The sequence below is a fragment of the Pectinophora gossypiella genome, chromosome Z, assembly GCF_024362695.1.
Source record: "Pectinophora gossypiella chromosome Z, ilPecGoss1.1, whole genome shotgun sequence".
Taxonomy (NCBI): Eukaryota; Metazoa; Arthropoda; class Insecta; order Lepidoptera; family Gelechiidae; genus Pectinophora; species Pectinophora gossypiella.
The window spans coordinates 6,804,369-6,828,165 of NC_065433.1; the positions used below are offsets into that span (position 1 = coordinate 6,804,369).

Genomic DNA, 23,797 nt, shown 5'->3' on the forward strand with positions numbered 1-23,797 from the left:
TCGTTATGTAAAAAATGACGATTCAAATGAATGACTAGTTCAGTACAATTATTGATTATATTTTAATAAGATAACATTTTACAATCGTCTCAACGCGCGGTAATAATTAGTACTTACTGTCAAAGTACATAAGCTAGTGATGTGACATTCATTAGCATACTAACGTATTAGTCGATATTAGGTCGAACGATTCTCTTCTAACACTACTGAATAAAGGTATTTTTGAATTTGAATTGAAGGACAAGTCAAAAATGGACACGATACCTGAGAAAAAAGAGAAGGAGCGCGCACCGAGGCCGCGGGGCGAGTGTTTCACACCAGCCAGTTCCTCTCACACGCACTTCTACAAGAAACCTCGGCCTAACGAAGACTTCGACAGAGTCACACGGGACCAGTTCCTCAGTATATCCGAGTCCATATCCGGCTCCAGCAAGTCTTACAAATGCGTGCATCCTGAAGGCAGGAAGTACTCAGAAAAGGCGCTCTTGAAAAGAAACATTAAGAAAGAACTGGACCCTATTCGAACAGGTACCCAGTACATATTACTCCACCGTATATTATTATAGATATGTCTCCACAGGGATTTGAACCTGGGACCTCCGGATCGTGACTCCAGCGTTCAACCACTGGATCACAGAGGCCGTTAAAGTCTTCTCTGTAAAGCGAAGTTATCTTAGTGCAGTGATTGATCTAAGTAATTGTAGTTTATAATAAAACAATCTCACACCTCATTTGTTGATGAAAGTGATAAAAATAAGGACGCTCCTTCTATTGCAATCGAAATCAATGGCGCTTTCCCTTACCCACTTACCCTAAGTTGCACTAGTACAGTACGTACTTACCTACATTAATTTCGATTTGATTTCTAGTAACGTACCATAATCTGACGAAATTGGTTTGGCCCAAACATTGTTGTGATCGTGATCACCACAACAACACCTCTAACCCGCAGGGGATCAGCATGCTGGAGTAAGTATGCCCCATACCCTCTTCGGTTGACTGAGTGAAGACCTGTGCCGAGCCCAGCAGTGGGACGCCTATTGGATGCTTGTACTTATGTATACGGATAATGACAGTAGACAAGTAGACTAACCCCAATTTGTATGTCAGACCGGAAGTGGTGTGGGGACTGCCCACCGACATACGGCTGGGAGATCGCCAAGACGCTGGAGTTCTTGGTCATGGACCCCATGGGAGTGCAGCAGACGGAACGCCTGCAGCAGCTGCTTGTGGAGTTCAGCAAGATATCCAACAAAGGCTTCGTATCCTTTTCTAATATCATTTATATCTGGGCTAGATTGAGGGTAAGCGTGCTAGAGGAAGAGCACCGATTAGGTGGATGGACCAGATCAAGCGGGTGGCAGGTGGCCCTATACAAAGAGCTGAACCCAGTGGAGAAAGATTATCTTACAATCACGATCCTCAGCAGTGAGGTAACGACATAAAAGAAGAAAGATCATTTATTCAACAAAAAAGTAAAAACGCGTTCAGCTGTTTATCTTCCCATGACGTAAATCGGCAGACAGGTGTTTTATCTAAAATAATGGACCACTATGTGATGGGCCTATCACGTGTCACCATATTGTTCGTCTTATTCATCTTTGGACTTCAGATTGGCAGTCGCTCTTGTAAAATTTGGACGAAGAAGGAAGATGAACTGACTGGATAATATAAAAAAATGGACTGACAATAGGGACGCTGCCACGCCCTTCAGACTGGCTCAGAATTGGGAAGACTTTGCGGTGGTGGTCACCGACGCCCGTTAGGGCATGGCAGACTGAAACAGAAGACCGTCCCGAGTTGAAGCGACCTTAAGAAAGACCTCCAACTCAGTTCAAAATCGGTACTCCCTTATCTCTAGTTTAGGTACTGCAATGAGGTTGAGTGGAGACATAATGACATTATTTTCGTATTATTTTGTTGGCAGCATGATATGCTGATAAGTAAAGTCCCCAACTCGAGAAAGTAATATATCAATTTAAAATACCAAAATGCTCAGCTGAGGAGTTGAGTGGAGGAAGAGTTGAGTGAACATCTTAGAATAAAGGTTTTAGTAGTTAGTTGAAGCTCCATCGATAATTTTCTTCTATAAGTAAACAGAGAATAGATACCTTGGATTGTTTGTGCACCATTTTGGACTTCCTCGTGGAGTCGTTGACGACGACGCCGTCGTACCGCGAGGGTCTGGTCCTGCTGCTTAAGAACATAAAGCTGCCGGTCCTCCTCAACGTGTGCTCTGATGTCATCACGCTCTTCGAAACGCTTAGAAACTTCATTGGATTCTTAGGTAAGGTGATCAGATAAATGTTTCTACTAATAAACTGATGTGTCGCGGATACTTACGCAAGTTTTAAGATAAATACTAAATAGAGCATCTATGTTAATTACTTTGCCAGTTTGCAACTTGCTGAAAACTTAGGGAAAACTGTAGGAGTGGGCGCAGCCAATGTAACAGAGGTTGGTTAACAAAATACTTAATCGTCGTCAACATCTCGCTAGCATTGAACCATTGTTTTTTCACAGGGTGCAAATATACGTACTCCTTATAGACAAAGCTAGTGTAGGTACTTATCTATGGTACAAAAGAGGATAACACGTAATTCCACAAATTACATTGTTTTACCAGCAGGGCTAACAAGCGCAACGTGATAAAATTATCGATGGAATCAATAATTTTTGTCGAAATCGATAAGTTTTTTTCCCCTAACATTTATTGCGTGCCACGTGACTTTGATCGTATTTGACATGACTTATTTGGGTTCACATATTAGCACCAATTGACAAAACGACATTATTATATCGTCCGAATCGATAAAATTACCGTGACAACATTTTGTATCTAGCTGACATATTGCAGTGTTTTTGGGGCTTATAGGGTAAATTAATGCTTATAGAGGAGCTGTGTGCAATTTGAGGAACTTCTGCTGAGTTTGATGAGACTAATGGAGAATGTAGAATTTGTAAACCAGCTGAGGTATTAGCTAAGACAAAAAGTAAATATCGTCACTAGAAAGGCGAAATTACTTAAGCGCCAAGAGGCCGTTTCGAGAAAAAGCCGTTTAAAGTATTTTTCATAACTTTTACCCATTTATCGAATTTGGACGACGTCCACGTAAGATTACCTATCTTTTTTATTTTTTCATTTTCTACCTCTAATAATACATAATTATCATAACATGGACTGCTATTTTATGATATTTTGGCGCTTACGTATTTTGCCTTTCCAGTACTTTACATATCGTCATATGTAGTAAGTAAATTTTAGGTGCGTGTAGGTCCTTTGCATAGTCGCACTCTGGGGATACTTCTCGAAGATATGTAAGTGTGTATGTGTGTCATCCATTCACGCTGGATGCCATTGGCGATGGCACTGCGCATGATAATATCGTAAGGAGGGCAGAGCCACCGACTCGAGGGAGTTTTACTTCCATTATGGAAGTTATGGTTTATGGACCGGACGTGTTTGTAATGTGCAAGAGTAGTTTATTGTCTTACTGTAGACCAATCAATGAACTACTTTCGAATGCCCTTTGTTTGAACTATATTTGAGGGACGTGACTGCCCACAGGTAGACAGACTTGCATGTTAAGATTGCGAGTGCGAATCCCGCTTAGGGGTTGCACGATCGATTTATATATCATGTGTTTTAACGGCAAAAGTAAACGATAACGGTTCAGTGGTTGAGCGGGTTCGAATTGAATCCCAGTGGGGAAATATCACAAAAATCACTTTGTTAATTAAGTGTTACATGGGAAGTTAATAATGTTAATGTTAGGCATGGGAAGTATCACCGTATTTAAATGAGAATTCCTTTTCGAGATTCGAACCAGCAACTTATGCAGCTAGCAAGATGACTAAGTAATGTTTTAAGAGACGGGTACCTAGGTCGAAGCGGGTAGGTCATGTAATGTTACTATGTCTTAAAATGTGTTAAATATCCGCGAGAAACCCGAATTTTTTAGTATAAAAAGAATATTTGACTATCTAATGGAGTATGTGAACTCGTGAACACACAAAGAAAAAACTACAATGTTTAGACAGTTTCAGACGACTGCTGACCCGTTGTTTTAAATTTCTCAACAACGGTACAATAAACTAATCCGGATTTGAGACAATGCGTTTTCCCAGGCTATCTTTTATAGCGGATGGAGAATGATGAACTGTTCCAGGCTATCTTTAGATGCCTGAACTGTTCCAAACAGCCTAGCAAGTTGCAAACGTGTCTACTTCGCTAACATATAACTCGCGGTAGTCGGAGCCGTGGTAGCCCAGTTGGTAGAACGCTTGCCTCTCACTTTGAGGTCGCAGGTTTGAATCCAGCACCAATATTTGCCGAGTCTGTTTCCGAATTCATGTTTGGATTATAAATGGGTATCACGTGCTCAGCCGTGAAGGAAAACATCGTAAGGAAACCTATGTAGGTTTCTCAGGAATGTTCCCGAGAAATACATTTTCGGAAACCTAACCTGTTTTGGGCAAGTTTTCCCTTCGCGGGTTGGAAGGTTGGACAGGCAGTCACATGTGTAAAAAAACCGGACCTGTCAAATCTTCAGGTTAGGTAAGCGGACCCTGTGAAAAACAGGATAATGCTAGGGAAATTATGACTACTCGCGCTAATCCACTTGCATCGTTCCCTCTCGTGTATGCATCGTCATAGACGTAAAGGTGTTCATTTAGTTCCGACGCCTTATATAAGTTGAAAACGCTTTTAGGTAAGTATGTATACATGTTACTGTAAAGTCCCAAGTACGGTAAATCCTAAAATTTACCAAGTAAATGAATCGTTATTCAATTATCGTGTAAGTGGTTTTTGTGCCGGGAATCAAACATGTCTTTTGTTTAGCATTTACCATGGCTCAGTGGTAAATAAGCAATGGACAATTATTGAAGAACGATTCGAGCTTTTACCAATCTTAGGATTTACCAGAAAATCTTAGTCGCAAAAGTACGGGGAACCGAAAATAATTTAAAAATACTTAAGTACACTAATATTTTCATGAATTTTCCGACAGAAATTACACTTGATATCAACTCAGAATAATGAGCTGAATCATCCCCCGTAATATTAGTTACGATGTCACTAACACCCTATATACTCATGTAAGGAAGTAATTTTATTCTAATTAAGAATAAGAATAAAAAAAAATTATTGCCAGTAACAATTTACATTTGCTATATGAACTAGGTAATTATGAATATTGCGAATACAGGCAAAAGGAAATGGCTCAGCTTGTGCTGTAATTATAGTCACCTTACAGTGAAAACCAAGTACTTTTAAGCGCCTTTTTGAAAAATCATATTCTAATGACAGTTTCTTCAACGACACCTCAATTTTTTAATTTTTTATCTGAATTGAAATTATAAAATTAAATAGTTCGTATATTGCTAGGTTATGTTGTTCATTAAAATCCTTACATGGTTTCCCCTTTATGGCGACGTTATGTAGATATACATATGGAAGATGGTGTTCCAGGCTATCTCTTAATGCGGTTGGAGGATGACGAGCTATTCGAGCTGGTGGCAGAGGGCCTGCTGTTCCAGCTGTCAGCTCCTGACTCCAAGAGGGGTCACGGGTCGGCGCAGCTGCGGCACACACTGGCTGCAGCCAAGAACGTGCTGATAGATACCGTGGCCAGAATGATCGCCGTCGCCAAGCCGAGCCGGTATCCCGCCTATTTGGAGATCGCGTTCCTCTTGGCTTGCGATTCTGTTGATAATTGTAAATAGTTCTTTTATTTTTTTAGTGTTTAATGGCTTTCGTGGTCCAGTGTTTGAGCTTTGAGCTCCGAGGTTCCGGGGCATGTCAGGGGCTTTAGCGGGTCACTAATAGCCCTGACACCAGGGTTGCTGAATTTGAATCAGTGGCAGCCCTAGCAAAATATTTAGGTGGTGCGACACCTCAAAGTGGCACCCCTCAGCCCCTTAAAAATAAAAATACGGGCACCCGGTATGAGCTATGTAACCCGATGAAGTTAGTTTGCGGCCAGTGTGAATCAGTCTTCGTTGATTTTAGCGCGCTACCGGGTGAGAGCCCTCAGCACTCCCCATTTGTCCGGCCAAGTAGTTAATGCTATCTGCGGCAAATCTACAATGAGTCACGTCAAAAAAAAAGAAGCGCGCGGGACGGAAGCTTGTGATTTTAAAATGTAAGTACTTAACTTAAAATTTAAAAAATATAATTTAATGTCATTAATAAATCTTTCTCGTCTCTAAAGGTGTGGCGTTGATGATGGAGAACATTATAGAGAACATCTTCTATCGCTTCAACCCATACTTTCCCCATAGATTGCTGCCAGACTACGAATGTAACCCTGCAGATTTGACCGACATTAATATAAAACTAGGTAAGTACTTAATTTGATGGCCATATCTATCTGGTGTTCCTAATTAAGCTTCCCCATTAACACACTCCGGACACTTCATACAAACAACCTCGTTTTACTCAGACACTACACATTGACATTATCGTACACGCATCTGTATGTGTGACGTTTGACACCATGCGATTCAAGTCTAAACTGTGTTCGAGGGGGGGTGAGGTAAACCTAGCTCAGACGCTGGTGGGGAGCGCAGAGCTGCCGTTCTATACGTCGTATTATTCCTTATTCTATGCCATTACTAAGGGCCTGTCCACATCACCACGGCACGACGTCGTCGCCGTGGAACGGTGCGGTGCCGTGGCGCGGCACGTTGCCGTAACGTGGGAATTTACGTTGCCGTACCGTAAAAATGTACCTCACGACACCGCAAAGTTACTCGTTGCCGTGCCTTGTAAACTTTCGGTACATTCTTCACCAAATAAATAACAGTCTCGTTGTAGATATGGACCGCACAAAACGTATTCTGCTTCTGTTGTGTGTGTAACTTTGCGGTGTCGTGAGGTACATTTTTACGGTACGGCAACGTAAATTCCCACGTTACGGCAACGTGTCGCGCCACGGCACCGCACCGTTCCACGGCGACGACGTCGTGCCGTGGTGATGTGGACAGGCCCTAACAGTTGCCTTTTCTTACTACTTCTACTTGCGCTCCACAATAGCTGCTATTACAGTCGTTCTCAATTGGTGGTCTGTGGACCCCTGGTCGTCCCAGGAACCTTCTAAAGTGGTCACCAATTCAATGATGCCTAAATTTTAAAATACCTTTTGTATTATTTTTCTCCTCCGGTTGACTAAGGGCAGGTTTGCCCTACTGTGCGACGTATATAGGCGTAGTTTGTATTATTTTCACAAATAATAATATATATTAGGTAATATTTTTGATTATTACTTACTTAATAATTTCACACGTGTTTTATTCATAGAACACATGATAATAATGTTTATTACCGCCAAATAGTTGGTAGTCATGGTATGTCAGTAATTCATTCAAAGAGTCCCTGAACAAAAAAGGTTAGAACTACTGTTCTAACTTACACACCCGATAAGGTTCTTTTTTACATATTATACAGGGTGTAAGTGACATCGTAACGAATACTCAGGGAGATGATTCAGATCATGATTCTGAGTTAATATCAAGTGGAATTTTCCGTCGCAAAACTCATATTTTTTTTTTGTGTTTTTTTTAAATTATTTTCAGTTCCATACTTTTGCGACGGAAAATTCCACTTGATATCAACTCAGAATCATGGTCTCAATCATCCCTCAAAGTATTTGTTACGATGTCACTAACACCCTGTATAGGTACCTATGATGACGATGTGCAGCCTGCAGCGCCATAGGGTCCAACCAACCAACCAACTCACACCCATTAAAACAATTTATCAAAAACGGTCCAGTATTTTTCGAGATTGCAAGACAATTCACCGCATTTTTATTTGTAAAGTTAGGTACACTTATATTCAGCATCTAGGTAGATAATGAAGGGTGTAATATTGTTACAATAAGTACTTAACAGGTGCCGACGCAGTGGAGTACTTATTGCTTTGTTTCTCCTTATTCTCATTTACAATTAAATCATAATGTTCACTTATAAGTCTTGCGTGTTAGGTGAGAGCAGCGTGAACCTGTCGATGGTGCTGTCGCTGTTGCTGGTGCTGGTGAAGACCATGAAGCAGTATGTGGAGCAGAACCCTACCCGCTGCCGGCAACTGCCCTGTCCCGACAGATACTCGCAGATGTAAGCACCCCCCTAACGATTAAAGCGTAAACCGCTTATACACGAGCACCGAAGAGGAATATGCTCCATACCCCTTCCGCCTGATTGAGGGCAGGCCTCTGTCCAGCAGTGAGCAAATCTCACTCATTTTGTTTAATGTACAATCAAAGAGCAAGTTCAGTCACTGAGCCCAGCGAATTATTTGTAAATAGTGCTGAAATTATGAACCATTAGTTGTCTTCTTCTTCTATCGTGTGGGTTGTGAGGTAGATTACCAAACCCGTCTACCCTGGTATCAGGGTCAGTTGTCATAATTATAATATTTACTAGCTGGTACCCGCGACTTCGTCTGCGTACTTTTAATTTGAATATTAAGGATTATATAAAAGGAACGGTATAGCATGTGATTAAAAGAGAGTAAGTAGGTATATTTAAAAAAAATAAAAAATATCTGTTTACAGTCGTTATAAAGTACCTATGTATTCCATTGAGTGGCAGAAATTACCTAGGAATATTTATCGGTCCCTTATGTCCAAGACACTTACAGGGGTCAGCGTCACGTTGTGTACAAAAATATTTTAAAATGACCTAATTTAAAACTTTTTTGTACACAACGTTTGCTATTTTGTTATTATTTGTTAAAATGTAGAAATTGTTTGGACTCGACACTCGCGAGCAGGCCACGTATACACCACGTGCGCTCCCCCACCACAAGACAGCGCCGTTGACTGCCGCCACACTTCGGCGAATGTGCGCGACGACGAACGACGACCGACGGCAGTGGCGGCGATGCAGAGTATTCGTTAAAAGGAACTTTATCTACAAAAGCCAAATTTTTTTAACTTGATACATCCAAAACTACTAAATATCATGTTCCTAGGTTCAGTGGTTAATATTTTGTATACAAAAAGTTTGGCTTCGTAGTTCCCGTTCCGAATCCGTTCCGTTCCGTTCGAATTTCGGAAAATCCGTTTGTTGAAAAACTCTGCACATCCTAAGAGACCTACGTACCAAGTTTCATGGTTTTATCTTCAAAAATGACGAATACCCATACAAACATTCAACCCGTATTTCACCCCCATACTGGTAAAAATTTCAAAATGCTTGAACAAACGATTTTTTGTTTGTTATTTAGTGCCTAAACACAAAATTTAATATTTTTATCTTGAAAAATGACGAACCTCATAAAAAATTTCAACACCTATTTCATCCCCTCAAAGATCGAATTTTCAAAAACGCTTTAACAAATTGTTTTTTTATTTCTTATCAAGTTCCTAAATATAAAGTTTCGTGGTTTTATCCCCAAAAATGACGAACTCCCATACAAACTTTCAACCCTCATTTCACCCCCTCACTGGTCGAAATTTCAGCAACGCTAGAACAAATGTTTAATTATTTTTTATCAAGTGCTTAAATATAAAGTTTCATGGATTTATATTTTAAAATTAAAATATCCCATACAAACTTTCAACCCCTATTTCAATCTCTTCGTCCCTTCTTTTCGCAATAAAAGGTATCCTATTTTCTTTCTCAGGGTCTAAAGATTGTCTGTGCCAAATTTAATCAAAATCGGTTGAGAGGTTTTAGCGGGAAAGCGTAACAGACAGACAGACAGACAGAGTTACTTTCGCATTTATAATATTAGTAAGGATTATTTTCCCTCGTTAAATAGTAAACAAACTAAGTGTAGGTGTTATAATTTCGTTGACGAACTGATTACCTATCCGTTTCTTTGTCTAAAATGAGTATTACCTTATTACTATGATTGATTACTGGGCTTAAAGTTCGTATAAATGTCTATCGAATTACCTCCTCAAGTTTAAAGCGTAGCTAGTCATGTAGTACTATATTAATTATGTGGTGTAAGTAATTAGATTTTATCTGTATGTAATGTAATAGTTAGTTGAATAAAAAAACTTATACAAATCAGATCAATTAATTGGCGTAATGTGATTCTAGAAAGAGTTTTAATGTTAATAGATAGCTAGCTATAGCTATGTGTAGGTTCCTGTAGGAATGAGATATAACTGTTTAATAAAGACAGTTGCATCAAAATTTTATCATAAATTCCCTAAATTATGGCGCCTACCTACCCTCTAAGTTAGAAAAGTGATCAAATACTAACTTGAGGTCACTCAGTTTAAAAAAAAACATCGAAATCATTCCAGTAGCTATGGCGTCATACGCTTCTTGACACGATCACGAAATCTAGATTTCCGCGGGAATGAGGTATTTTCCCGCCATAAAAAGTAGCCTGTGTCCGTGCCTAAGATCCTATCTTTAAATTAACCAAGTCTTATAAAATTCCGTTCAGACGTTAAGGCGTGAATGAGGCAAACTTTTAAAACAAACAATTAAAAATCACTAACCTAGTTTTCTGTCTACTGCCTACGCCTTAAGTACGATAGCATAAATATTAATAGGCCATATCCTTTTCTAGATTACTATCTATCAGCTAACTAAATTTCATCAAAATCCGTTGAGCCGTTTATAGACAAAACTCCCAGCAAAAACCATAAAAAAAAGCGTGATTATTTATAGCCTATGACCATTTCTAGGTTATCATCTGTCACCATACCAAATTTCATCAAAATCCGTTGAGCCGTTTAGGCGTGAAAGAGTAACAGACAGACAGACAGACAGACAGACAGACAGACAGACAGACAGACAGACAGACAGACAGACAGACAGAGTTACTTTCGCATTTATAATATTAGTATGGATATTTTTGTAGGTGTTTTTGGTCTATTACAGAAACGACATGTAACCAGGAGATCTTAAGTGTAACCAGTTAATTTATTACTTTGCAAGAAACTGATTGGACTTTTGCAGCTTATCGTACCCTTTTAGGAATGATTAGGAATGAGATAACTTGCCTAAAATAACAGCACTAATCAGTAGGTGGAGTGTCGAGGTCTGCCTATTCAACTCTCTTATGTTAGGGATGTGTTTAATAAAAAAAAATGCGGTGTTGTCAGGTGTTTCATATGGGCGTATCGCTACGAGTGTCGTGCGCGCGAGCACCGCCACCAGCGCAATACTCTCACCGTGATCGCCAACGTGCTGCTCCACGTCTTCGGAGACCGCCTGTGTATCTTCTCCAACATACTTATGCCCGGTAAGCCTGTCTACTCAGTCTGTATCCACCCACTGCTAGGCCTCCCCTTTCACGCCATCCTTTCCGGTTCTGTGCAAGTCTCATCCAATGTTTTCCGGCATACTTACCTCACAATGTCATCCGACCATCGGTTTGGGGGTCTGTGTCGATATCGTATACCATTCCTTGGCCACCATTGCGTAACGGGTAGGTGATGATGATGTGATCCAGCCGAGTATCCGCACGTTTGCAGACGTTATGACCCTGGCAGTGTTGACGGAGCTGCCCCCCAGGAACGACTGGACGCGTACCGTCAGCATCAACACCTCGCGTGCTGACGTGCAATTCAAGAAGATGCTCGTGTACCTCAGCGTTGACTTCCTTAAAGTATTTCCCAGTAATAAATTTGTGAGTAGCATTTTTATATCATATCCTGTGATGTGCCGTTCCTGGGAATGCTCCCACTTTGGGCAACTATTCTCAGTAGTTCCTTTAGCGAGTCCCGGAGTTTTGAAAAGCGTGTGTGGGGCCGAAGCCAACACGGTTAAGACAATCTAATCTAAATGTAGTTACGTTTTGCAGATGGTTGAAGACAGAAACTGGGTGACAGGATTGATATATCTGATAGACCCTGGCCTTAGCAGTCTGCGAGCTAAATGGAGCTCGGTGTTATTCGCTGAGTTGCGGAAGACAGCGCTCCAAGCGTTGATGGTATCTATGAAGCTAATACCTGACAACCTGCCGACTCAACACAGCTTGATCCGGAGGTATCCACATATTGTATCACTAGCGGGCAAGCTAAGTTCAGCAGCATATGCCGTCAGAAGGATCCGACAACTCACAGATGTACCCACTGCTAGACTTGTCTACTTCAGCTACTTCCACAGCATAATGTCTTACGGTATTTTGCTGTGGGGTCGAGCCGCTGATGTAGAAACTATTTTCATCATTCAAAAAAGAGCAGTTCGCGCTATTTATAAGCTGCGTTGTCGGGACTCTTTGAGGGAGCTGTTTAAAGAAATAAATATACTGACGGTCGCAAGTCAATATATATATGAAAACATTATGTATGTACGTAAAAACTTATCTCTCCTTCCGAGAAACTGTGAAAGGCATACTTACAATACAAGAAATAAACATAAAATTGCTATTCAAAATTCTAGATTAAGTAAATTAAATTCATCTTTTTTGGGGTTATGTATACGTTTTTACAATAAAATACCAGATAATATTTTAAATTTGTCAGAAAATAAATTTAAAGCTCACGTGAAGCTTACTTTATGTAAAAAAGCTTATTATAAGATTAATGTCTACCTAAATGATAAAAATGTCTGGTATTGAATGTGTTCCTCTAGTTATTAAATAACTTGTAATGTATATCCTCATTGGTTTTTAAAAGATGTGTTGCTGTTGCAGTTTCTTGTCATTTCTTCTCCTCAGCCATAACACCTTGCGAAATGACGTAAATTCAAAAATGTTACATTGACCTTCAACAAGTTTATCCATGATAATTACGTTGAATAAATGATTCTGATTTCTGATTTCTGGTAAACACGTATTTCTCGGGACAATATATTTACTTATACAGGGTGTTAGTGACACCGTAGCGAATGTTGACGGGAGTGGAATTTTCCGTCGCAAAACTCACGGAAATGTAAGTGTCTTTTAGAATGATTTTCAGTTCCATACTTTTGCTAGCGGTCACTAACGCCCCGAGCGTTTATTGTCTTATTATTTATTATTGCCAAGGTAACAAATAAAAGGAGACGCCTATTACTTACTAAACGTCTCGTCCACGTCCTAAAGTTGCTTACTTGTCCGTATGTTGCAATCTATAACTGTTGATACGAGTAATGTCAGATTGTTTCTAAACTTTAAGCCAACACTTCTTACCTAAAATTCAATTCTTTTGCATACTAACTGAACTGCGGCGACAGTTTTTATTTGCACACATAAGCACTGCACAACACATTGACACTAAAATATACGCGTACCACGACTCACCTTACATAAACTCATGCCCGTTATCCCTAATGGGGTGGGCAGCGAGCCACAAGTAATTATAAAATAACATGCAGCCACTTTTACGATACCATACGACAGCCATTATTACTACTAAAATATTAAAATACTTAGGTAGTTTATTAGAAATACTAGGTATCAGTTACAAAGATAGAAAGCCGTATTGTGTTTGTAAATATCATATACTTATGTGTTTGTGCAATAAAGAAATTATTGAAAGCCAGTCGTAAGTCAAAGAGACCTGGCGACACTCGGTTACTGAGAGTTGAAAACTCTGGGTATGTCATGGGATTAAGCTACAGGGGCTGCAAAAGATCGCGAGGAATGTAAATCTGTTATTCCAGCCCTACATCCCATCAGGGGATAAAATGATTAGAAGAAGAAGGGAATCAGTCACAAAAATGTTACAAAGGAGGCCAGGTATTACTTACCTAATACGGGATTGGATCTACCTAATAGTTAGATATTACCTTGGTCCGGATAGTCTATCAGACACTTATTCCTTAAAAATAGGTCTTTATTTCAGCCTAATTAGAAAAATAAGTACCGCAGTTTGGAGATTTGAAGACCTTTTATTTAACGCTATAACCTCCGTAGCATGCTGCTCACATAACGAGGTGATGATTGTGCCAATAAAATTATTTATCGCGTAGCCTATTAATTATTGATAATAATACTAGGTATACCTATCACATATTATAGGGTTGACTAATTTATCGCGCGCGATATCCAGGCAGCTTGTTACGTTTATATTTTCGTTTCCAGGACGATGTGGTACGTGGAATGGTACTCAATTAGTCCGTATGAGCTGTCAGTTCTGTACTGGTGTGTGAGGGTCCTACAAGTGTCCCTCTACGAGAGAAAAGCTCCTAGTCGTAAAGTAGCAGTAAGAGAATTACTTCATAGCCACGGCATTATTGTGCTTATGCGTAAGTTAAAAAAAACATTTATTTTTATTATTAGAAATGTCTATTGCAGCATATTTGTATTGACAAAACAAGTAGGTACACTCCAGCTACTAGAGGATACTGAATCGTACTGGAATCGAACCTGCAGTTCTTGACAAGCCAGGATAAGCATGTTAACCATTACACTACCGGTTCCTCGCCTCTTCTATGCGAATTTTTTGATCTGTAACGTCATCATAGTGGTGATATAAGAACAAAATTGGCAATTCACAACTTAACAAGCTCACGGCTATACTTATTCCCAACTGCGCTAGTCACAGATACATCCATCGCAAGATGAACTGATTACCCACGCTTCACCTGAACTTTCTGTTAGACCAACCGTATCGCCGTCTATCATGGTTAATAGCCAACTGTGCCAGTAAAATTCTTCTTATTTAGACCTCTGCTACAAGCTGATAGAGATGCAGCCTCCTCTGGAGAAGATGCAGATGATCCTGGGCTTGGTGCTGCGTGTCCTCACCAGCTCGTTGGAGTACAAGGGCCGGGTGACCTGCGTCGTCTATCCCCACATCAAGTGGCCCAACTCTATTAACACCCTCGTCAATGCTATGCTCGATATGGTCATGTTTTCCCTTGAAAAGCATTACATCACTAGCGACAGGTCAGTACTGAAATGATGGCACACCCGTATTGATTGATAACTATGATTTTGTCATCAGTTGAGGCGACCTCAATGTCTTGGTCAAAGTCACGGCTCCTCAAATTAAATCGGGTTTACTCCAGTTAGGCAAGACGTCATTAATTTCAGCAGTGAGATATGTTCGACTCCATTGAGTAACGTTGAGGACGTAAATGTCAGCTTAAAATACCAAAATGCTTAGCTGAGGCAGAGTCGAGATGAAGAGTCTTAGAATACCTACAACTCTTCTTCTACTACTACGATGCGTTTAAGTTGTCATTTGCATATTTCGCGCCAATTTTGAATTTAGAACTGTTCAAAATTCAAATTTGTTGGAATTTCGTACTATTATTCCGCGGTCAATCACTGCGGGTTGGTGGAGATACTCATACAAACAACTTGCTTTGATACGAATGCCTAAGAAGTAACAGGAACGGCTGATAAGCCCATCGTCCGTCATGCCGCTTTATGCTATGCTATGACATGCTCTGGAAGATAGCCACCCGTGACCCGTTTTATGCTTTTTAATTGGTCCCAATCCAGCAAAACAGAACTTATTGATCTATGCAGCCAATTTAATCTCAGTGTGCTTACTGAGTTTCCGCCATCAACCATGTGGTTTCATGGCGGGTTAGTGGAGAATATGAGAACTTCACATACCGTCGACTTTTTTTCCATCCCGTCATCTTGTTTCCTCGCCTATTTTATCAAAAGGCATTGTTATGGTCGTAAGATAATTTTCATCTTGAACTCAGGTGGATGATAGCTTTGCTAAACTTCATCTGGCAAGCAATAATATGGAAACCTGAATACAGGCAGATGTTCTTGGACAATAACGGCCTTTATCAACTGCTGGATATGGTAACAGTAAGTGGATACCTACTTGAATAAGGTACTTTTGTCGCCTGAGCTGTAAGCGCAGATCGTCACACTTTGGATCATCACGAATGGTATAGGGGTCGACTAGGGGTAAAAAGATGGCGTGACGACCTTGACACTTACCAGAGTACGACCAAAGATGGAATAAGGAGGAGGGTTTTCCCAGCAGCGTGACTTTGTAGGCTAGATAGATAAGATTGTACTGTTCACTATAGTTAGCATAGTAAATACTGAATGCTTCCATTTCGTGATCATCTTTTTTAAATTATATTGTCGTCACCAAATAGTATGGGGAACTGTCAAAATTTAAGAACACTCATCAGTAGCGACACCTGATGGGAAAAATAGGCAGTTTTTATCCTCATAAACTATTATATGTCACGTGATTTGTTTATGACAATCCTATAGTTTCTTTCGTTTACTTACCTACCTAACTTAATTTGTATGGCTAATAGATGCGCTAGTGTGTATTAAAGTTAAATGCAAAGGAAAAGCTGATGATGTTGTATGTGCAGATGACACGGTACCCTGTGCAGTGCTTGGCACTGGCGCTGATCTGTGACATCGCTCGCGCCGGCGACGCCGTTGGACAGCTGGTCACCTGGAGAGCCGGCCTTGCTGCTAACTATACCGTACGACCACTGACAAATCCCAAAAATAAATAGACTCACATTCGCTAAGGAGTTTTTCTAAAAAATGGTCCGAACTGTGTATGTATGTGGGTATACATTAGATTACGTAGGTAGTATAAGTTCGTTCCGTTAAATTAACATGTTATGGCTGTTCTAATAAAGTGCAATATCGGTTGTGCAGTGTTTTTACACGCTGTGACAAGATGCACCGCGGACACTTTTTTTACAGATATTGGTTTTATATTTGTTATACGAGGTCTATGCGTATGAGCGATATTAGATCTCACTGTGACGTCATGGAGAAGCCTGATAACTGTTGCGTTTTTCTTGATTAAAATTCAAAGAAAAACAAAACGTTTTTTGTCAGTTTTAGATCTCTTTATTTAGTGATCAGAATTTCATAATATCTTTTTCCTAGGAACTACTCAAATTGTGTGTTCAGAACCGTTATTTAGTTGACCTTGTACTCGTCGTTACAAGATCTTTACAGAATCTTTGGCGGCTCACTAAGAAGCCACCAGGGTTGGTGAGGTCGGTCCTTCTTCTTCTATCGTGTGAGTTGTGAGATGGATACCCTATCTCAGCAACCCTGGTGTCAAGGTTATCATTGAGCCGCCATAGGCCCCTGAAATGACCCATGTAACGACTACGTACTTACATCAGTAAATAGTAACCGCGACCAACAGCTTATCATCCCTTCCAAATCACGGATCATTTTACTTTCGGACAATCGGGTGATCAGCCTCTCCTAACTAAACTGGGGATGAAGAAATGATTTTTATGCTGTCTCCACCGGGATTGGATTCCGGTTCGAGAGTCCAAAGCTCAACCACTGGATCACGGAAGTTAGTCATTGGCTTTATCCAGACTATGGGACTTTTATATAATGGCAGATGGGTGGATGGAACTCTGTATTTTGTTTACAGGACCCACATCTGGTAAATCGTGGCGCTACGATAGCCACCCTACTGGCTGCACTGTTTAAAAGAGAATGCATTGCGGAAGAAATCGCTCTTGACGATAACAATATAATACAAGGTTAGACCCTTACAACAATTTCCAACACACTTTTTTGTGTTTCTTTGCTGGATTCAAAAACAAATTAAGCTCACGACTGTATTCCCAATTGGGGTAGTCAGAGGCACATACCCACGTGATAAACTAAGTACCCGCGCTTCACCAAACTTTCTAACGGCCTCTGTGGTCCAGGGGTTGAGCGTTGGACTCACGATCCGGAGGCCCCGGGTTCGAATCCCGGTGGGGAGATATCACAAAAATCACTTTGTGAGCCCTAGTTTGGATAGGACATTAAAGGCTGATCACCTGATTGTCCGAAAGTAAGATGATCTGTGCTTCGGAAGGCACGTTAAGCCGTTGGTCCCGGTTACTATTTACTGATGTAAGTGAGTAATCGTTACATGAGCCACGTCAGGGGCCTTTGGCGGCTCAATCATAATCCTGACACCAGGGTTGATGGGGCTGGTATTTAACCTCACAACCCAACGCAACCACCTCACAACACACGATAAGAAGAAGACCGAACTTTCTAATAGACCAACGTGACAAGTGGTGAGCTGAGTCGAGCCAACTGTTTTAGTTAAAAACAAAAAGCTGCTTATCTGCCCCGCTACATCGTATAATCCCACAGTGGGGTTGACTATTTTCTAGCATGTTAGACCAGGGGGGTTAATCTGAGAAAGCAACATTGCTATTTAAAATTTGTTTGCATTGCGCACTTTTATATGCGGAAATATCACATTGCAATACTTATTGCTTTTTAGATGAATTGCTTCGATGTGGCCATTTGAATCCTAATTTCACCAGTAAAAATTACTTATTCCCAAACAGATTTGGATTATCCCCTAATATCGAGTGACGTTAAGAAGTATATGTATTCTCAAGACTTCAAAGTGGGCAGGAACAAGAGGACGCCTGTCTGTCTCGCCGCAGCAGACTTATCAGGGTCGAGAATGTCCAAAGTAATAAACACATTGAATATACACATGTTAAGAAAGTCCGGCCAAGTAGTGAACGTCAAATAGATCTGACATAAAGTAGAATTTAGGAGTAGTAGCAGAGTTACTTAGGACACTAGACAAGACGGGAAGACGACAGATGGAGCAAGGCTGTTACGGTATGGTAGCCAAGAGACGGTATGCGATATGGAGGCTGACCACCAGCCTGATGGTCGGATGACATTGTCTTCTATCGTGTGGATTGTGAGGAGTATTACCAATCCCATCAGCCCTGGTGTCAGGGTTATTACTGACCCGCCATAGGCCCTTGACATGACTCATGTAACGACTACTTACTTACATTGGTAAGTAATAACCGGGACCAACGGCTTAACGTGCTTTCCGAAGCACGGATCATCTTACTTTTGAACAATCAGGTGATCAGCCTGTAATCTCCTAACCAAACTAGGGATGACAAAGTGTTTTTTGTGATTTGTCCCCACCGGGACCTCCAGCTCGTGAGCACAACGCTCAACCACTGGGCCACGGAGACCGTTAAAAATGCTGAAAGCAATGGATGAGACTTGCACAGGGCCGGAAAGGATGGCGTGAATGAGCCTGTACCCAGCAGTGGTAGGATACAGGCGGAGTAGAAGCAGAGTAAAAATACAGTTAGGATATAGCAGACAGGAGCGTGTCTAGCCAAGTGAAAAATGGTGCTATTTCTATACTTACTAACGCATAACCCGACCCGAAATGAACATTTTGTGTCAAGAAACTTGCGCACCTGCAAGGCGTAGGATTGTTCAGATAGCAATAGATTGACAATCGCTGATACATCTACTTACTACCATGTATCCAACATGAATTAATCATTTCAACAAAACAGATATTTTTAATGCAGATTATAGAGTACCTCCAATAATTAAAAAAAGTAGTTCGAAGTATTTTGCTTTTTATTTTACATATTAAAAGGTAGGTTTTCTAAAAATACCTAATAATAGATAGTGTAGTGAATCCGTACGAAGTGAATCACCATAATATGCAACAGTTAGTCACTTTTATCACCTTTATAATGATAAAAGTGACTAATGTTCTTTTTTCAGTGTTATGCCCTTTTGCAAATGCTTTCCGAAGACTTAGAAGGGAAGGTGGCCCTGGCCGACGAAGCTTACAATTTGTATAAGAATGTTAAATTGACGCCAGAAGATGAGGTGGGTGTAAACATAGTAATAGGTACATACAAACGAAGGAATATAAGCATAGACTTCGTATATAACAAACCAATCTCTGTAAAAAAGTGTCCGCGGCGCTTCTTGACATAAGCCACGGCGTCTAATTACACACTCTCTCCCTCTCTTAATTTAAGAGCTGCGCTCTTGTCGGTGGAGTAATCGCCTTCATTACTCCATAGATAGCGGGTGTAGAACGGTGGTTGCCCCAATCGCCTTCCGTTCCGCAGCACACCGACCAATTTCCCAATCGGTGATGTTCTAGTTAGAGCCCTAACAGAATCCATTTCCTCGGCCTCCAACAAGTACTGATATCGCTGCTTCCCGGCATCAGTGGCCCAGGGGGGCATAGGGGGGGGGGGGTTTAATGACGTTGTAAAACCGATATTACACTTTATTTGAACAACCATAAATATGAGGGAATGAACTAAATCTTTATAACTATGTGCTTGTAAGTTCCTTGGCGAATGTGAGTCTATATGCTTCTAGGATATCATTGAATACAGGGTTATCCTTATTCTGTCCTACTAATACATTCAAGAAGTAATGTGCCAATGTTGCCATAAAGTAGTGCCGAGTAGACTGGCGAGATAATACAGTTGTCCTAGTAAACATGATACACGCGTGATAAAGAACATATAAGGATTTTTCTTTGGCAAGACGCATCGAGTACCCTATAGACTGCTTTGCCGTTTTACACGGCACGTGTGAACAAGGCATCAATGTTAACTATTTTTCCCACTAGGCATTGTTGGTGCTCTGTTCTCATTTCTTGACGATAAAACTAAACGAGGCCTGGATGGAGGCTCTCCTTCAAAGTCCCGGCTACGTCCCTAAAGATAAGGACATCCTGGATGAATTCCTACAAATCGGCAGGTTAGTGGCATAGGCCAGGTAATAAGCTAGTCAAAACGAGATAGCACTATGACGTTATCGACAAACTAAATTAATTATTCAGTAAATCAACTTTGAAAATAAAGTCAAGTGGGAAGACAAGTCTGAGATGGTTTTTGTGTCATATTGACTAAATTAGCATTTAACTTTGATCCAGTTATTTAGCCAATTGAAGAAAACGACGAAATAGGGACATATTTCTGTATGAGGAAAAAAGCTGCCTATTTCTCCAACCAGGTGTCGCTACTGTTGAGTGTTCTTAAATTTTGACAGTTCCCCACATCTATTTGAGTAAACAAACATATTGTTTTGGTTATATTTTTACACTACAATCCTTTGCATAGCGTTTAACAGCAAAATCATAGTGTTATATTTATTCGTTAAAGAACGGAAAGAAGAAAAATTAGAAAAACTTATTTTCAATCAAAACTGCATTTTCCAACTGACTGCTTATCTTTTTCGTAATTAATCCTTCAGACGGGATACACTCCCCGTTGCTCCACACTTTATAGCAATTTATCACGAATGACAGAGACAGAGAACATGGCTGGACAGAGAACTGTCATAATTTTGGAACACTCAACAGTGCTGCCACCTATATTTGAGCCCATTGATTCTGTTTAGCAATATAGAGAATCTTCGGATCCGTCGCAATAGCCAATAGACTTTTATCAATTTAAATATTAAATTGCAGAACATTCAGCTTTTCAACATTCAAATTCACAAAGGAGCTAATTAATGCCTGTATATTTACAGGGGCTGGGCTAAACAAGTTCAACAACAACAAAGGGATGTGATAGATCAATTCAAGAAAAAGGTAAAAGTTTTATACATAAATATTTTCTGAATGTAAATCTGTCGTGTTAAGTATGTGAATTATGCTCAGGTACTTAAACAGTTCAAAAAACCTGTTGATTTGGCGCAGGACCGGGCCCAATGGAGAAAGATTATTTACGGTCACGACTGACTCTCAGTAGTAGGGGAATGAGAGAAAACCTAAGTACCTACTTAGTATTTCAGTAGCAGTTCTATTTTTAATTGCCTTCAAATGGCTACATCAATTTTCCACCAGGAATCTGACAAAGAGTCCAGTCTGCACGCGTTCCTCGGACGCGTGCGCCTGAACATAGCCTTGGACGCGTTGCGTGAAGTGCGTTGCGTAGCGCGCACAGCGGACCGCGAGCGCATTGCGTATGCGCTGCTCTATGAAGCTGTGAACGCGTACAAACGCCGCTCCGTCGCCATGAAGAAAATCTACGCGCCTATCATACGCACTTTCGAGTCCGCTATTGATGAGACGGTATTTTTCTTAATACACATTACAATGAAAACAAATTTTTGCTATAACGTCAATTCACATAATGATTAGAAAGTATAATATGAAATCGTATACATTACTATAACTAGAAAAACCCTAACCTAAAGTTAACAATGGCGGTAATAGGTAAAAGCGAAGCGAACACAGAACTCCGCTGTTGATAAACCAACACTGTGCATATAGGTTACGATGACTTACAGCAGGCAGGGACTAGCCTTTCTCCCGAGTATAGCCTGGTGGGTAAGGTTGCTTGTGACCATCGAGGTCCGAAGGGTGGACAGTTGCCGGTAGAGGCTTTTATGCAAATTAAAAATTAGGTGAATAAAAATTAGATGAAATGAATATGAATTGTTAGTTTTAATGACAATATGAAAAGATAAAACAAACATATTATGAATTAATTTTATGCTTTTTAATCTTTATGGGTATTTAAATTATACATGTTAAAGATATGCTTTTTTAATTTATACCTTTCAACATTATAGATTTCAGTGATTATGGATTTTAATGATTAGGTATAGTGAATTTCGGTATTTTCAATTATGGATTCTAATATAGACCCCATATTCCGCCATGATGGCCCGAACTGCAAAGGAATATGCGAGCATAGTGTTACGAAAGAGTGGGACTCTCACTAAGTCCAAAGCGAACCCCAATTTATTCTCTACACACGGTACAGCACCCGCGCAAGGCAACGCAGTACAACTCCGACACCGTCACTTCACTTTATTTAGCACCTAACGCGACACTTGAACACTACACGAGACACTGCACTAGCACTGCACTACACACTGACCTTGACACTGCTTTGAACTCTGTTCTTCAAACTGAACTGGCTCTTCTTGCTCTTCCCGCCCTTCATATACACCTTATGGTCACATACTAGAACTGTAGACTCCTTTCTCGAATAGTCTCGGGTGGAACAGTGATTATTCTAATAAAGAAAGACAAGGACGCTGCTATGCGACAGAAGGATGCCGCTAAGAGAAAAAAGAAAGGAGGATTTTACTATGACATTCGAGAACTCTCTGGTTGCAGAGTTTATGTGATGTGACAAAGTCAATCCGGTGTAATAGACTTCTCGAGGTCTCAGGTTCGATTCTAGTAGAGTAGGTTTGTTTCCGAATACCGCCAACTTGGTATTGATGACTCCTACATGCGTGAGCAGATTTTAAAGAACTTTTGCAGCATGATGACCATCTTGTTTTCATTTGCAGAACGTCACCAGTCAGTACATGAAAGTGTTCACCATTGTACCTAAAGAGAAGCCGAAGAAAATTAACTTCAGTTTAGTTTCTGATGATTCCGACCTTGGCGAAGAAGAGGCTAAAACGGTTTCTCAGACATTGCCCTGAGTCGAAATTCGGACGAAACACCTGAGGCACGTACCCTCGGGCATGTTGCCTTCTTTTAGGGTGAGAGCTCAGCGATCTTCCATTTGGCAAGTGCCTAGTAAATGCCATCCGACCATAGAGCAACACGGACCTCCGCGGACTCTGACGCAAGTCTACAATAAGTGATATCAAAATAATTAAATAGACTGCGTTGAGTCATTTTAACTTTTCGGTATGTTGTAAGTCACAAATATACCGCTTAACAGGAATGCATTACAGACATTGGTATACAACTACCCTATGACAACTCGTATATCAATGATCAGAGGTGTTATAATCTAGTATTTCTAAAATACCTAATCCATTATATCGTAGTAACAACTATTACTTACAATAAATCTAGCGAGATGTTAAACTGACCTTTTTGTAACCAATAATTGTTTTATGGTGTGAATTACGATTTGGATCGATTCCCTACCGGGTTAATTTAGGATATGACTTTTCTAAATGAGAGATTATCCAGGCTACGTTCACCAAAAACAAAATATAGATGGCGTTGTACAGCTTTAACGTGATAATTACCATTACCTATTTTCTCATTACTCAGGTACATAATTCCAAAATATAATGTAATGGCAGAAGCATATATAAAAATAATTGTTGCTTGATTTTTGGATCACATTATGTATACAATTATGTTGCTACCTATAATGGTGCTCTCAATTTTGATCAAAAAATAACGAGTAG

At 40.3% G+C, this 23,797-nt stretch overlaps 1 protein-coding gene across 1 annotated transcript; it reads left to right on the forward strand.

The window, feature by feature from the left end:
- The first annotated feature begins 251 nt into the window (after positions 1 to 251).
- On the forward strand, positions 252 to 23,071 carry LOC126380249 (uncharacterized). The gene is made up of 20 exons (XM_050029516.1): positions 252 to 528; positions 1,111 to 1,262; positions 2,101 to 2,287; positions 5,474 to 5,719; positions 6,216 to 6,344; positions 7,989 to 8,118; positions 11,076 to 11,215; positions 11,448 to 11,602; positions 11,777 to 11,961; positions 13,982 to 14,145; positions 14,566 to 14,788; positions 15,562 to 15,673; positions 16,201 to 16,317; positions 17,244 to 17,355; positions 18,166 to 18,296; positions 19,379 to 19,486; positions 20,250 to 20,380; positions 21,155 to 21,215; positions 21,471 to 21,698; positions 22,934 to 23,071. Exons 1-20 carry the CDS (start codon positions 252 to 254, stop codon positions 23,069 to 23,071), a joined length of 3,126 nt encoding a protein of 1,041 aa, XP_049885473.1.
- The last annotated feature ends 726 nt before the right edge of the window (positions 23,072 to 23,797 follow it).

Excerpts from the sequence above, each read along its gene's own strand:
- LOC126380249 (XM_050029516.1), top strand. The coding sequence starts at position 252 with ATGGACACGATACCTGAGAAAAAAGAGAAGGAGCGCGCACCGAGGCCG. Across the intron at positions 8,119-11,075 it reads CCCGACAGATACTCGCAGAT|GTGTTTCATATGGGCGTATC; the intron begins GTAAGCACCCCC and ends CGGTGTTGTCAG. Across the intron at positions 14,146-14,565 it reads CGGCATTATTGTGCTTATGC|ACCTCTGCTACAAGCTGATA; the intron begins GTAAGTTAAAAA and ends CTTCTTATTTAG.